This window comes from Acipenser ruthenus, chromosome 12, assembly GCF_902713425.1.
Source record: "Acipenser ruthenus chromosome 12, fAciRut3.2 maternal haplotype, whole genome shotgun sequence".
NCBI lineage: Eukaryota > Metazoa > Chordata > Actinopteri > Acipenseriformes > Acipenseridae > Acipenser > Acipenser ruthenus.
In genome coordinates this window covers 22,979,763-22,991,780 of record NC_081200.1, presented here as the reverse complement: position 1 = coordinate 22,991,780, position 12,018 = coordinate 22,979,763, and the positions used below count along the sequence as shown (strand labels likewise).

Genomic DNA, 12,018 nt, shown 5'->3' with positions numbered 1-12,018 from the left:
CGCATCCTTATTAAACTCATGCAGACGGTGACCATCTCCCGAGTTAATTCATTGATTAATTGTTGCTAATCGGGAGATGGTCACTGTATATAAACCTGCAGCTCTCTACCCTCGGGGAGAGTGTACAGAGGAGAGTACGGGAGAGCGAGCGAGGAGAGCTAAAAACAACTGCTAAGCGTGCTGGTTTACACCAGCAAGATACTTATTTGTTTATTTGTTTGGCCAACGTGCCTTTTTGTTTGTAGTGTTTCGTTTTGTTTAAATCTTTTGTTTATTTTATTATTTAATAAAATAGCTGAGCACCGTAGCGCTCAGTTTCACCACTACCATTCCATCCATTGTTTGGTTTCTGTTTACTTCCTGGTCCGTGACATCATACCCACACGTCACTGCAACAACAGCTCGGCCACATAGGGTTTAAAAAAAAAGAAGAATGAATAATTATCTGAATCTACAATATGATTTCCGGGGGTGTACTCTCATAAGAACCCTCTAATTGAATGTGTGGTAGTTTAAATTGTCTACGGAAGTAGTTGGACCCTCCATCATAAAGGTTTGTACCTCTTAACAGCATAACAGGAACACTTAAAAGATGTGTGCTTGTGAGGGAGGATGAACAATCAGGGACTTCAGTTCAGAAGTTCAGGCACATGCCAATGCAGTAATGAATCACTGGAACAGGGGTTGTGAGCATGACGGACTACATGAGACAGTACTCCCAAATCCAATTTTAGTGGTATAATCAAGTTTAACTTCCAGTGAGAAAAAGCATGATCAGGTAATGAAAAAATAACAAAGTTCAGCTTCTATTCCATTTAGAAAGTGGGTCATCTCTGGCAATGCATTCATGAAGTACCTTACAAAGGTACACTGTCAAGTATTGTCAAGTACACTGAGACTGAGGGTAACAAGAGGAATGAGAAAGCCACAGGCTGAATGGGAGATTGGGAGATAACTATAATCTTCAGCATGCTAAATCATGTGTAGCCTCCCGCAGCATGTCATATCACAGACAAACAAAGAGGTAGTGAAAGGATGTGCAGTGTGCACTCTGTCTTACGAAACTGTGGACAGGGAGAGGATTTCAAAATACAAGATGCTTATTAAACCTGCTTCGAAGAATGAGGAGGTCGATGGTCGCAGAGCAGTGAAAGAACCGGTTCTTGAACCAATTTTGATCTTCACCATATTCACTAGATTTGAGAGGTGATGTAAATAAGAACATGTACTGTAAATCCTCTGATACACAATGTTAAATACGTGTTTTTGTTGCAATATGAAGTCTGTTTGTTTTTTAACAAAAGTCTTGCCATTCAAAGCACTTGTACAGATTTTGACATATAGTTGATTACAGTAACTTCTATTCAAATCTTTCACATTGCTAATAGTTATTAATGAAGTGTAATTCAAAGGCAGCAAAGAATCAGTGGGAACAAATACTGTAAAAAAAGGCATTACGTATGAATGATGAACCCTTTATGTTATATTAGATGGACCATTTCCGATGCAGGGTTCATTTGGATTGTTCCATGCCCATACATTAATTTGACTGAGAGAAGCATCGAATACAGCTGTGTATGAATTGTTAAGCCAAAGCGTTTAGTTTCTATCATAAGTCAAGCAAACAAATCACATGACCTCAGAACGACTGTCATCTTTGATTAGATGTGATGGCCAAGACCACCATTACATTTTGCCCCAGAAGTCTGCCTTTGGGGTCCCCGAGTGGCTCATCCAGTTAAAGCGCTGCTGCTGGGAAAGCAGGATGAGTCACACAGCTTGGACGGTGCCAGTTCATGTCCGGGCTCTGCAAAGAGGCCGAACTTTGCTGGGGACGCCGAAGGGGGTGTCACAATGGCTCTGCTGCTCCCGGTGTGGGGGGTGGGAAACGGGCACAACAACCTCTGTATCCTAACAGGCCTATGTGCTAAAGAATACAGCAGAGTTGGTTGGTAACAGTACTGTAAAACATTTGCTGTTGTTTTAAAGAGAGCAACTGTGTTCCTATAAAAACAAACATGCAACTATTGGAGAATGTAAGTGCACAATTCTGTTAAATAGCTGTACGATGATGATCAGTCGTGGTAGTAAAACTCGGGATTGTACTAGCAGTTCATTTCCATCTTTCACTACCCAGAAAACTTTTCTTACCAGATACCCCAACAGTAGAAGTTGAGGTATAATAACTGTATTTAACTGTAGATTACAAATACAGTTATCTATTTCATACACTTCTGTTAAATCAACAAATAAACAATGTTCCAGTGTTGTGTTAAAACGAAAGCCTGGTTTTACAGTGCATGGTTATGAAAAGAAATAAAAAGAAAACAGCGATCGAGGTTTACCTTGTGTCATCCCATTCTGGACCGAGCCTGGTTAACGAGCCCCTGGAATCTGCTACAAACTTATAAACCACTAAAAGGCAGTCTCTGCAAAGCTGTACTAGCCGCTGGCAGCACTGAAGTTCCTGAGGGGTGACCACCTCTGTGCTTTTGTTGAAAATGATTTCCCACGAGGGCCTGTTGTCATAGAAACAAAACAACATCAGTGTTTATGGTTGTGATCAGATCTATGAAATTACGACTGTGAAATGAACCACATTTTTTAAATGCCTATTTCACTGGGCTAGCTATAATACTGGAGTTATACTTGTCTGTGGTCACATCTCGATAGGTAATCTCCAGTGGTCTTTAAAGTCAGCACAACCTACCCCGATGTGACCAAATATTTATATTGTTTTTATTTGTTCACTGCAGTAATGTAACTAAAGACTATAAAGTATAAAGTGTGAATTCAAAATCACAAAGGCAGATAGAAACAAACACAAAAATACATAAGACATTCCTTAACAGTAGACACAAAAAACAGATCTGCTGGAGCTACAACATTTCAAACTCGAGACATGTGTTGCTGTGCTTAAAAATCCCCCAAGTCCCCAGCTTAGCAAAAACACCCAAAGATAGCAGCACACTTGCAGTTTCATTAAGTTATGACTGTAGTGAAGAGGAACAGTTAGGTAGTGAAGAAAGCTACTACTATTACAAATCAAAGAGCATTATATATGGAAATACCCAGTAACATTTTCGTTTAAAGACTGTTTAAAGGGTACATAAGGACCTATTTTATTGTGATACATGTTCCCATGTGTTGGTACAACTGTTTACGTAAGGTGTGTGTATTGTTTAAATTTTTTTTTTCTAAAACATTTTGACCACTTTTTTAAACTTTTACATTGCATTCTCTGCCTCATAATGGCTTCCTATAGAGCCGCAGGGACCTCTCAGAACTACATTTCCCATCATCCTCCTGCTTACATATGTAACTGAGATGGATTTACCAGTGAGCATCGTGTATTGAAATAATGCCCGTCTAGAGTCATTTCAATGTAAAATAGGAATCAGGTGAGGTGTCAGGTGTTGGTAAAATTCCAATATCCATATATGATTTTAATGGGGGTTCCCAATTGCCTACCCTCTATTATTATTATTATTATTATTATTATTATTATTATTATTATTATTATTTATTTATTTATTTATTTATTTATTTATTTATTTCTTAGCAGACAGGCGACTTACAATTGTTACAAGATATCACATTATTTTGACATACAATTACATTATTTTTTACACATTATTTTTACTATAACTTTATTTTTCTATAACTAACCTATTGCTCATCCTCCATACATCAAACATGGTGTGTAATCACCACAGACAGTAAAACAAGCCTGGTTCTGTCGCATTAACTGTTCAGAGAGCAAGCAGCTTCAAATGTGTTAATGTGGTAATTACACTTCCCTTGTTATTTTATACTGTTTACAATTATTCAGAATGATCCTGTTGCATCAATATTTACTTTTTACAATTATTTTTCTAAATCTGCCTAACCAAGGGGTACTTGGGATTCTCCAGACATGCTTAAAGCCAGGTAAAGGCAGATTTAGAGAAAATGTATACTAAATCAATAACCCAGAACTACTTCAAATTACTGCTATGCAAACACCATAAAACAGTAGTGGAGTGTAACAATTAAAATAACATTTGAAACTACTATACTTATTTTTTCATTTTCCCAGGGACACACAACACAGCATCATTGCAAAGTTACAAACATACTTTGTAAACTGCCCTTTATATACTGTAGATGTATCAAAGGATATGCTTTCTAAGTTTATAAAAAAAAAAGAAAACTAGTTGGTTGATGTTTTTTATATACAGGACTCACAAAGGACACTGTGCAGTGTGCTGTGATTTTGTCCAAAAACAAAAATTTCTTGACCTGTATCAGACCTACCCCGAATTGGAGAAGCAGTTCCAAAGCCCTTGTCCATGGCTCCAGAGAAGACGATTGAAAACACGACTAAAAAGCCGGTATATATGTAAACTGTCAACGTCAGGCTCCTTCCAGATCCTCTGCACAGCAGAGCGGAGATTTGTTCTAACTATGTCCAAAGCCTAGTGGAATAGAATATTCAAAAACAAAACTAAGCATTTCTTGCAGGTGTCTGTCAACAAAACAACATCCACGAACAGCTGTCTTCCTAGTCATTAAAATGCAGTGTGGGAATACATTGGTAAAACACATTGGTAAGGTCACACCTTCATAGAATGCAGTTGTAGACAAATTAGTGACAATTATGCTAAGTCAGCAGAGAAAATTACAGATGACAATGGGGAAAGAGATGTAATTACAGAGTACTCTTCACACGGGTACAATGGAGTATACTCACAACAAGAATATTCATTGCAGCAAATGTCAGTTTGATGCAAACAATATGAAAAGTTCTTGCACAATAGATATATTTTTTTAACATATATTTACTTGGGGGCCTTAGGCCTTTGTGTTGTACCCCTTTTAGGAATGTCTGAAATTGAATGTTCAACAAAAAGATGACAAATTTAATGATGTTCCATGAGTGAGAGAGTGAACATTTTCAGACAGTAGCTAGCCCAGTGGCTCGATTGAAAATATGTATTTACATATATAAGATGTGTGTTGATTACTTGAGAATATGCAGTTTAGGCTCATATCAATGCAATTCATTATTTAGTTGTTTACTAAAATATTCATAACAATCCCAGCATCTAAAAAGGTACAGTAAAATGTCAGGAGGTTTCTAGCGACTAATTACATAAACAGTCCTTTGTGCAACTTTGTTTTTAATACGTATTTAATTGATTCTCAGTAAATATAATCCCTTGAAACCATTTGTTTTATTTGCCAATGAAAGTGCCTGCAATCTTACCTTCCTTTGTTTTGCAGAATCTAACTTCACAAGCCAGTAGGAGGCCACTTTTGGTTTATGATATTTCCAGTTATCCAGTATCTGAAAGTAGGAAGACAGACTACTATGAAAAGGATTACAAGGATTCATTTGAAAACGAATACATGCATGGACCATGAATATAAAAGATGCATTGCCCCATTCAGTCAGTAATATTTTGCATCATAATTTCTAATCCAGATGTTTCAGAAACAAGTGTTGATAAAATGATTATAGTATATGCATTCAGACATTTCCTATGTGGTAATAAGATCAACGTGAAACAGAGCTTTTCTTGTATTTTCTTTTGGGTACCATATGAAGTACATGTATATATTTAATTTGGTAACTGGCAAAAAAAAAAAAAAAAATTCACTGAACATCAGAACTCGCTTTCAGTGGTGTCCCAGATACACACACACATATATACACTGTTTTCAAAGAGTATTGACAACTGCTTTGCAATGCAATGTATATACAGTATATATAAACTGTGACATTATTATTATTATTATTATTATTATTATTATTATTATTATTATTATTATCATTATTATTATTTATTCATCCAATGCTCCCCCTAATAACGCTGTAGTTGGGAGCAATAGTTAAGAGACCATGCTGTTTGTGTTCCGCCTTATAACGAGAATACTAGTGTTAGAGTAATGGCAAATTACAAATTAGTGTAGGGCAAATGGGAACCATGACCGCCTTATAACCTGTTCTGCAGTATAAAGGGCTGCCTTATAAATGGGGAGCACTGTGTGTGTGTGTATGTATGTATATATATATATATATATACATAATACATGGATGAAGGCTATATTTGCATCCTGATCCACTCTAAAAAAAAGGCATAATACCACACTAGTCAAAAAGGGATAATTCCTCTATAGGAAAATATACTTGAACTTTGACCCATTCGATTCCTCGAGACTATCACTTTCAATTCAAACACAAAATGTCTCGTTTTTAATCCCTCGACAACACCCACATTACAGAAATGTTCATTAATGAGAGAATATGTTAAAGAAAAAGATGTAAAGCTGGTACATTTGTATCTCAGAGAAACTGGAGAAATGAATAAACGACATAGAACGTCTGTACAGCAAAATTGTTCCAGTTCATTCAAATTCCGAGGACTTCTCTTGTGCACAGCCTTCTTCAAAGATTGTCAATCGGATTTAGATCGGGACTTTGACGAGGCAATTCCAGAACCTTGACTTTATTCTTCTTCAACCATTCTAAAGTAGATTTAGATTTGTGCTTTGGATAGTTGCTGTGTTGGAACATCCAGCTGCACTTTAAACCAAGTTTTGTAGCGGAGGGTTTCAGATGATTGGCCAATATCTTTTGGTATGCTATGGAATCCATTTTACCATGTATTGGAACTAAATTTCCTGTGCCATTAGACGAAAAACAGCCCCATAGAATGATATTGCCACCTCCTTGCTTGACAGTAGGTATGGTGTTCTTTTCTTTGTACGCCTCACCAGACTTTTTCCAAACTATCAACGTGACCAAATAGCTCGATTTTTGTTTCATCACTCCACAAAACCTCTGACCAGAACTCATATCCATCATTCAAATGCCGTTTTGCAAACTTTAAGTGATTGTCCTTGTGACGTTTTCCTAAGAGTGGCTTTTTCCTTGGCCTGCGACCATTGTGACCTTCACCATGCAATACTCGACCTATGGTTGAAATGGAAACCCCAGTCCCACTTGCAGCCAATTCACTTTGAATATCTTTGGCAGTCAATCTCAGATTGTTATTAACCTTCCTCACAATTCTTCTACTTGTTCTTAGTGAAAGAACCTTCTTTCCTCCAGACAGAGGGAGCATTGTGACAGTGCCACGAGTCTTGTACTTCTTGATGATAGAAACAATAGTTGAAATTGGGATACTCAAATGCTTGGAAATCTTCTTGTATCCGTCTTCAGCTTTATGACAATAAATAATTTTAGATAGCTTCAGATAGCTCTTTTCTTTTTCCCATATTGACTTATTGATAATAACAGCAATCATCCTATACCTAACCCTTTTATACTCTCTAAGAAGGTTCACCTACAATCCAGCATTTTCTAGACTTTTCTAGAATTAGGTTCTGCATTGTCACATTGAAATTTCTAGCACTGTGTAGGCAATACTATCATAGCATCAAAGGGTATGAATACTTTTGAATTAGCATTTTTTGAGTTTTGCAAACAAATTGCTGAAATAAATAATTGTAGACATCTATTTCTTGTAACTTTTTTTCCTCATCCACAAACGCAAAACTTTTGCTACAAATGATTTTTCCTAAAATTCTTTGGTTTTGAGAAATTTCTTGAAATTATAAATTTCCATTGGGGAATGTAAACTTTTGACAGCAACTGTATGTATGTATATATATATATATATATATATATATATATATATATATATATATAGTCACCTCCAAAATTATTGGCATCCTTGATAAAGATGAGGAAAAAAGGCTGTATAAAATAAACACATGTAATGCGCTATATTTTATGCTCAAATATATGGGAAAACCATATTCTTTTATTCTAATACAATTGCTCAGAGAAAAAGTTTTTTTATTAACAAGTAATAAACATTTTTCTCAAAAAGATAGGTGTCAGAATTATTGGCACCCCTAAAGATTATTATAAATAAAATCAAACAAAATTAAATCTGCATTAACATTCTACTTCTTTAAGTTCATCTCAGTCTTAAGGAACTGTATTGTGGCCATCCATGGCTTCCTGTTTCAATGGGGTATGAAAATGAGGTAACACGAATATGAAATCCATTTGTCATCCATCACCATGGGGAAAGGCAAAGAACTCACAAATGAAAAGAGACAAATGGTTGTTGACCTTCATAAATCAGGCAATGGGTACAAAACAATAGTAAAAAAACTAAATATACCACTTACCACTATTAGGGCAATAATTAAGAAGTTCAAAACCACTGGAACAGTGGTAAACTTGCCTGGTAGAGGACGCAAGTGTATCTTGCAGATGGTTCGGGAGGCAAAGGGAAATCCAAGGGCCACAGCTGGAGAATTACAGAACGTGGTTGCATCTTGGGGTCACCAAGTCTCCAAATCTACAATTAGATGCCACCTCCATGCCATTTGGAAGGGTTGCCAGAAAAAAGCCTTTATTTAGAGCAACCAACAAACGTAAGCGCCTGGAGTTTGCTAAACGGCATTGGCACTTCGATTGGAACTGGCTTCTATGGTCTGATGAGACAAAAATTGAGCTCTTTGGCCACGCACACCAGCGGTGGGTTTGGCATCGAAAGAAGGATGTGCGTGCAGAAAAGAACCTCATACCCACTGTAAAATATGGTGGTGGATCTTTGATGTTATGGGGCTGTTTTGCTTCCACTGGTCCTGGGGCCCTTGTTAAGGTCAACAGCATCATGAACTCTACCCAGTACCAGGATATTTTAGCCAAATACCTGGTTGCCTCTGCCAGGAGGCTGAAACTTGGCCGCAAGTGGATCTTCCAGCAAGACAATGACCCCAAGCACACATCAAAATCAACTAAGAAATGGTTAATTGACCACAAAATCAACATTTTGCAATGGCCATCTCAGTCTCCGGACTTGAACCCCATTGAAAACCTGTGGTTTCAATTGAAGAGGGCAGTCCATAAGCGCAGACTGAAGGATATCAAGGATCTGGAAAGATTATGTATGGAGGAATGGTCTAAGATCCCTCCCAATGTGTTCTCCAATCTCATTAAAGTGCCGTTATCCTTGCAAGGGGAGGGTGCACAAAGTACTGAAAACAAGGGTGCCAATAATTGTGACACATTTTTTTTGGAAATAAATGTATAATTTGAGAAATGTGTAAGTTTGGTTGATTCCACTGAATCACAAATATATTCCACATGTTGGAAAATTACAGCTCTAATTTTGGTGGCTGGGCATCAATGAAGCGATCTATTTTCTGTCGTGAAATCAATGTCTTTCCATTGAATAAGCACTAGGAACAAATTAATCAGTGTCCGATTCCCTACATACTAGTTTTGATGGTACGTTCAGAATTCAAGTCTCTGAATAGTGATTATTTTAAATGTTTGTAGTCAAACTACAGTACTACCTTAAAAATGCTGACGATGACAGCTGACAGCAAAAGTGCATGCTACGATTGTGGCCATAAACAAGAGTTTAAAGCTGTTTTGTACATTGGTCACAGAGACCCGGGGTTTGGAATGAACGACTGCCCTTGCATTTAAGATTTAATATATATTACAAAACCATAAATAAGTGCTACACATTTATTTAAAATAAAAAAACACTAGTAGGTAATGTAACTCACAACTTACAATACCAGAACCGCTGTTGTTTTTTTTAGCTAATATTAAGAATTTAGTGTACATTTAAATTGTTCAAAAATGTTGGCAGATAGTCTTTAAAGATACAATTTTAAAAATGTGTACTGATACAGTTCTTAAATTGGTGACAAATAAAAATACTGAGTGTTAGTGTGGTTCGTAATTGTATTGGATGCAGAGCTCCAGAAGAAAGACGGGGGGAGGACGTGATATACAGCATGGTGATAGAAGTTCTGCGCTGGAGATTACATAATAGAAAAGAAGAGAAAAAAAACATGCATGATAAAAATAGCCAAAAAAATAACCAAACCACCATAGACAACATTAACCCGCTAGATGCTTTCAAAACAGGCTAAATTTGGCTGGAAAAACGGCAATCTAAACAGCAAATAAAACGTAAATTCCAATCATTTGTGTTGGAATAATCTATATTTTAATTGGCGTTCCGGTAGATTTAGAACTACACTACTGGCCATAAACCACTATTTTCTTTAATGACGTTTCAACCTGTGTCACCTGATCTGAGACTGAGAGCTATGAGGAAAAAATTACCGTGATGAGTGACCTGAATGATCTCCCTGTGAAATAAAACCCACGTTGATTTAAATGCATCATGTGTGTAACACATATCAAATAAGCTATGAAATAGTTTAAAAAATATTTTAATAAAACACAGCAGTTCCCAAATGGTTCAACTTGTATTGGCACATTTCAATAACGTAAATTTTTATTTAATAAAGCATATTGTTCAAGAATGTCTTGCACATCTGTGCATCGATTTTTTTTTTCTTTATCTCAGATAATCTCTAGAACATGTTTGACAGACAAAGCAACAAAGCCCAAAATCTTTCAACAGCTTGCTGTTACTATATATTACAGGTTTACTGCATAACTTTACTCCATGAATAGTGTGATGTGTTGCATACAGGGGTATGGTTGCATTCAGCAGCTGCGTGTGTTTAGTGCGTGCGCCACCAGTAATTTAGGGAGCCGCGACAGAGTTCATCAGGCGTGTTCTTGTTACCGGTATTAAATACGTACAACAGTTATGTTCAATACCGGATTTGTGTCTTTTATTTAAAGAAGAACTGTACACATTGGAGGGATGTATTAAAATGGATGTGCGTATGTAGAATCCGATCCCTGCTCAAAAAGTAGGTATTCAGGCCGAATCCTGGATTCGGTGCATCCCAAATCTTGACTAATTAAGCCAATAATTTGTGCAATTAAGTAACTGAGAGCTCGGTTAAAATGAAAACCAGATCCTGTAGCTCTCCAGGACCAGGGTTGAACACCTCTGACCTACACTATATACCCCCCTTGCCAGGGATATGTGCATCCTGCAGGGGATTAAAGCAATAAACAATACACAAATGCTGATTCTACACCAAATTCCCTACTATTCAATAAGACAGTGATACTGTGGTATTACTTTTGTACCCATAGATGAAATTCACATTTGCAACAAGTTCAAAAGCAACAAAGAAATAGCATTTGAATTGCAAACCATTTGGCATCTGTCACTGTTAGAAAGCATGTTTGTTAAATGAAACATAATGCAACGTAAAAGTTTAATTAACATGCAAAGTAGTCCAAATCACATTTACTGTTTCTCCATCTTCTAAAACTTAAGCAATCTGCCTCACTACAGAAACATGTTAGCCACCATACTCTCTGTCTAGACCAAAAACAACCAGACTGATGCTTAAAAGCTAAACAAATTAACAATTGTGATTAGTACATTGATTGAACAGATTTGGAAGTTGTTTTTTTTTAACATAAACAAAGTATTCCTTTATATAGGGGCAGCAGTGTTGAGTAGTGGTTAGGGCTCTGGACTCTTGACCGGAAGGTCGTAGGTTCAAACCCAGGTGGGGGACACTGCTGCTGTACCCTTGAGCAAGGTACTTTACCTAGATTGCTCCAGTAAAAAACCAACTGTATAAATGGGAAATTGTATGTAAAAATAATGTGATATCTTGTAACAATTGTAAGTCGCCCTGGATAAGGGCGTCTGCTAAGAAATTAATTATATATATATATATATATATATATATATATATATATATATATATATATATATATATATATATATATGGTGGGAGGTTAAAATAACTGTAGCCATCAAAATAGTTCATATAGAATGTTCTCCCATGTATAACTTTTTTCTATGCTATTCCTGCCTCTCTCCCCTGGATATATCGAAGATATTAACTCAATATGCTCTAAATTTATTTGGAACGGCAAGCGTCCTAGAATCAAGCTGGCAACATTGCATCGTCCGAAAAAATTTGGCGGATTGGCACTACCAAACTTTAAATTGTACTATTGAGCTTTCCAACTCAGAATTCTCAAAACCTGGCTTGATCCTGAATTACCAGCTTCCTGGCGCCCTATTGAGGCCAACATAACAAAACCAA

At 36.6% G+C, this 12,018-nt stretch overlaps 1 protein-coding gene across 1 annotated transcript in view; it reads right to left on the bottom strand.

Moving 5' to 3' along the window:
* Positions 1 to 12,018, bottom strand: part of LOC117416709 (tubulin polyglutamylase TTLL7-like) — a 123,996-nt gene that overhangs the window by 16,042 nt on the left and 95,936 nt on the right. Inside the window, exons 18-20 of the mRNA XM_059034694.1 lie at positions 5,249 to 5,329; positions 4,297 to 4,457; positions 2,346 to 2,519 (exon numbers count right to left, since the gene is read on the bottom strand). Coding sequence (XP_058890677.1) covers positions 2,346 to 2,519; positions 4,297 to 4,457; positions 5,249 to 5,329 — 416 coding nt within the window. The remainder of the gene's footprint in view (positions 1 to 2,345; positions 2,520 to 4,296; positions 4,458 to 5,248; positions 5,330 to 12,018) is intronic.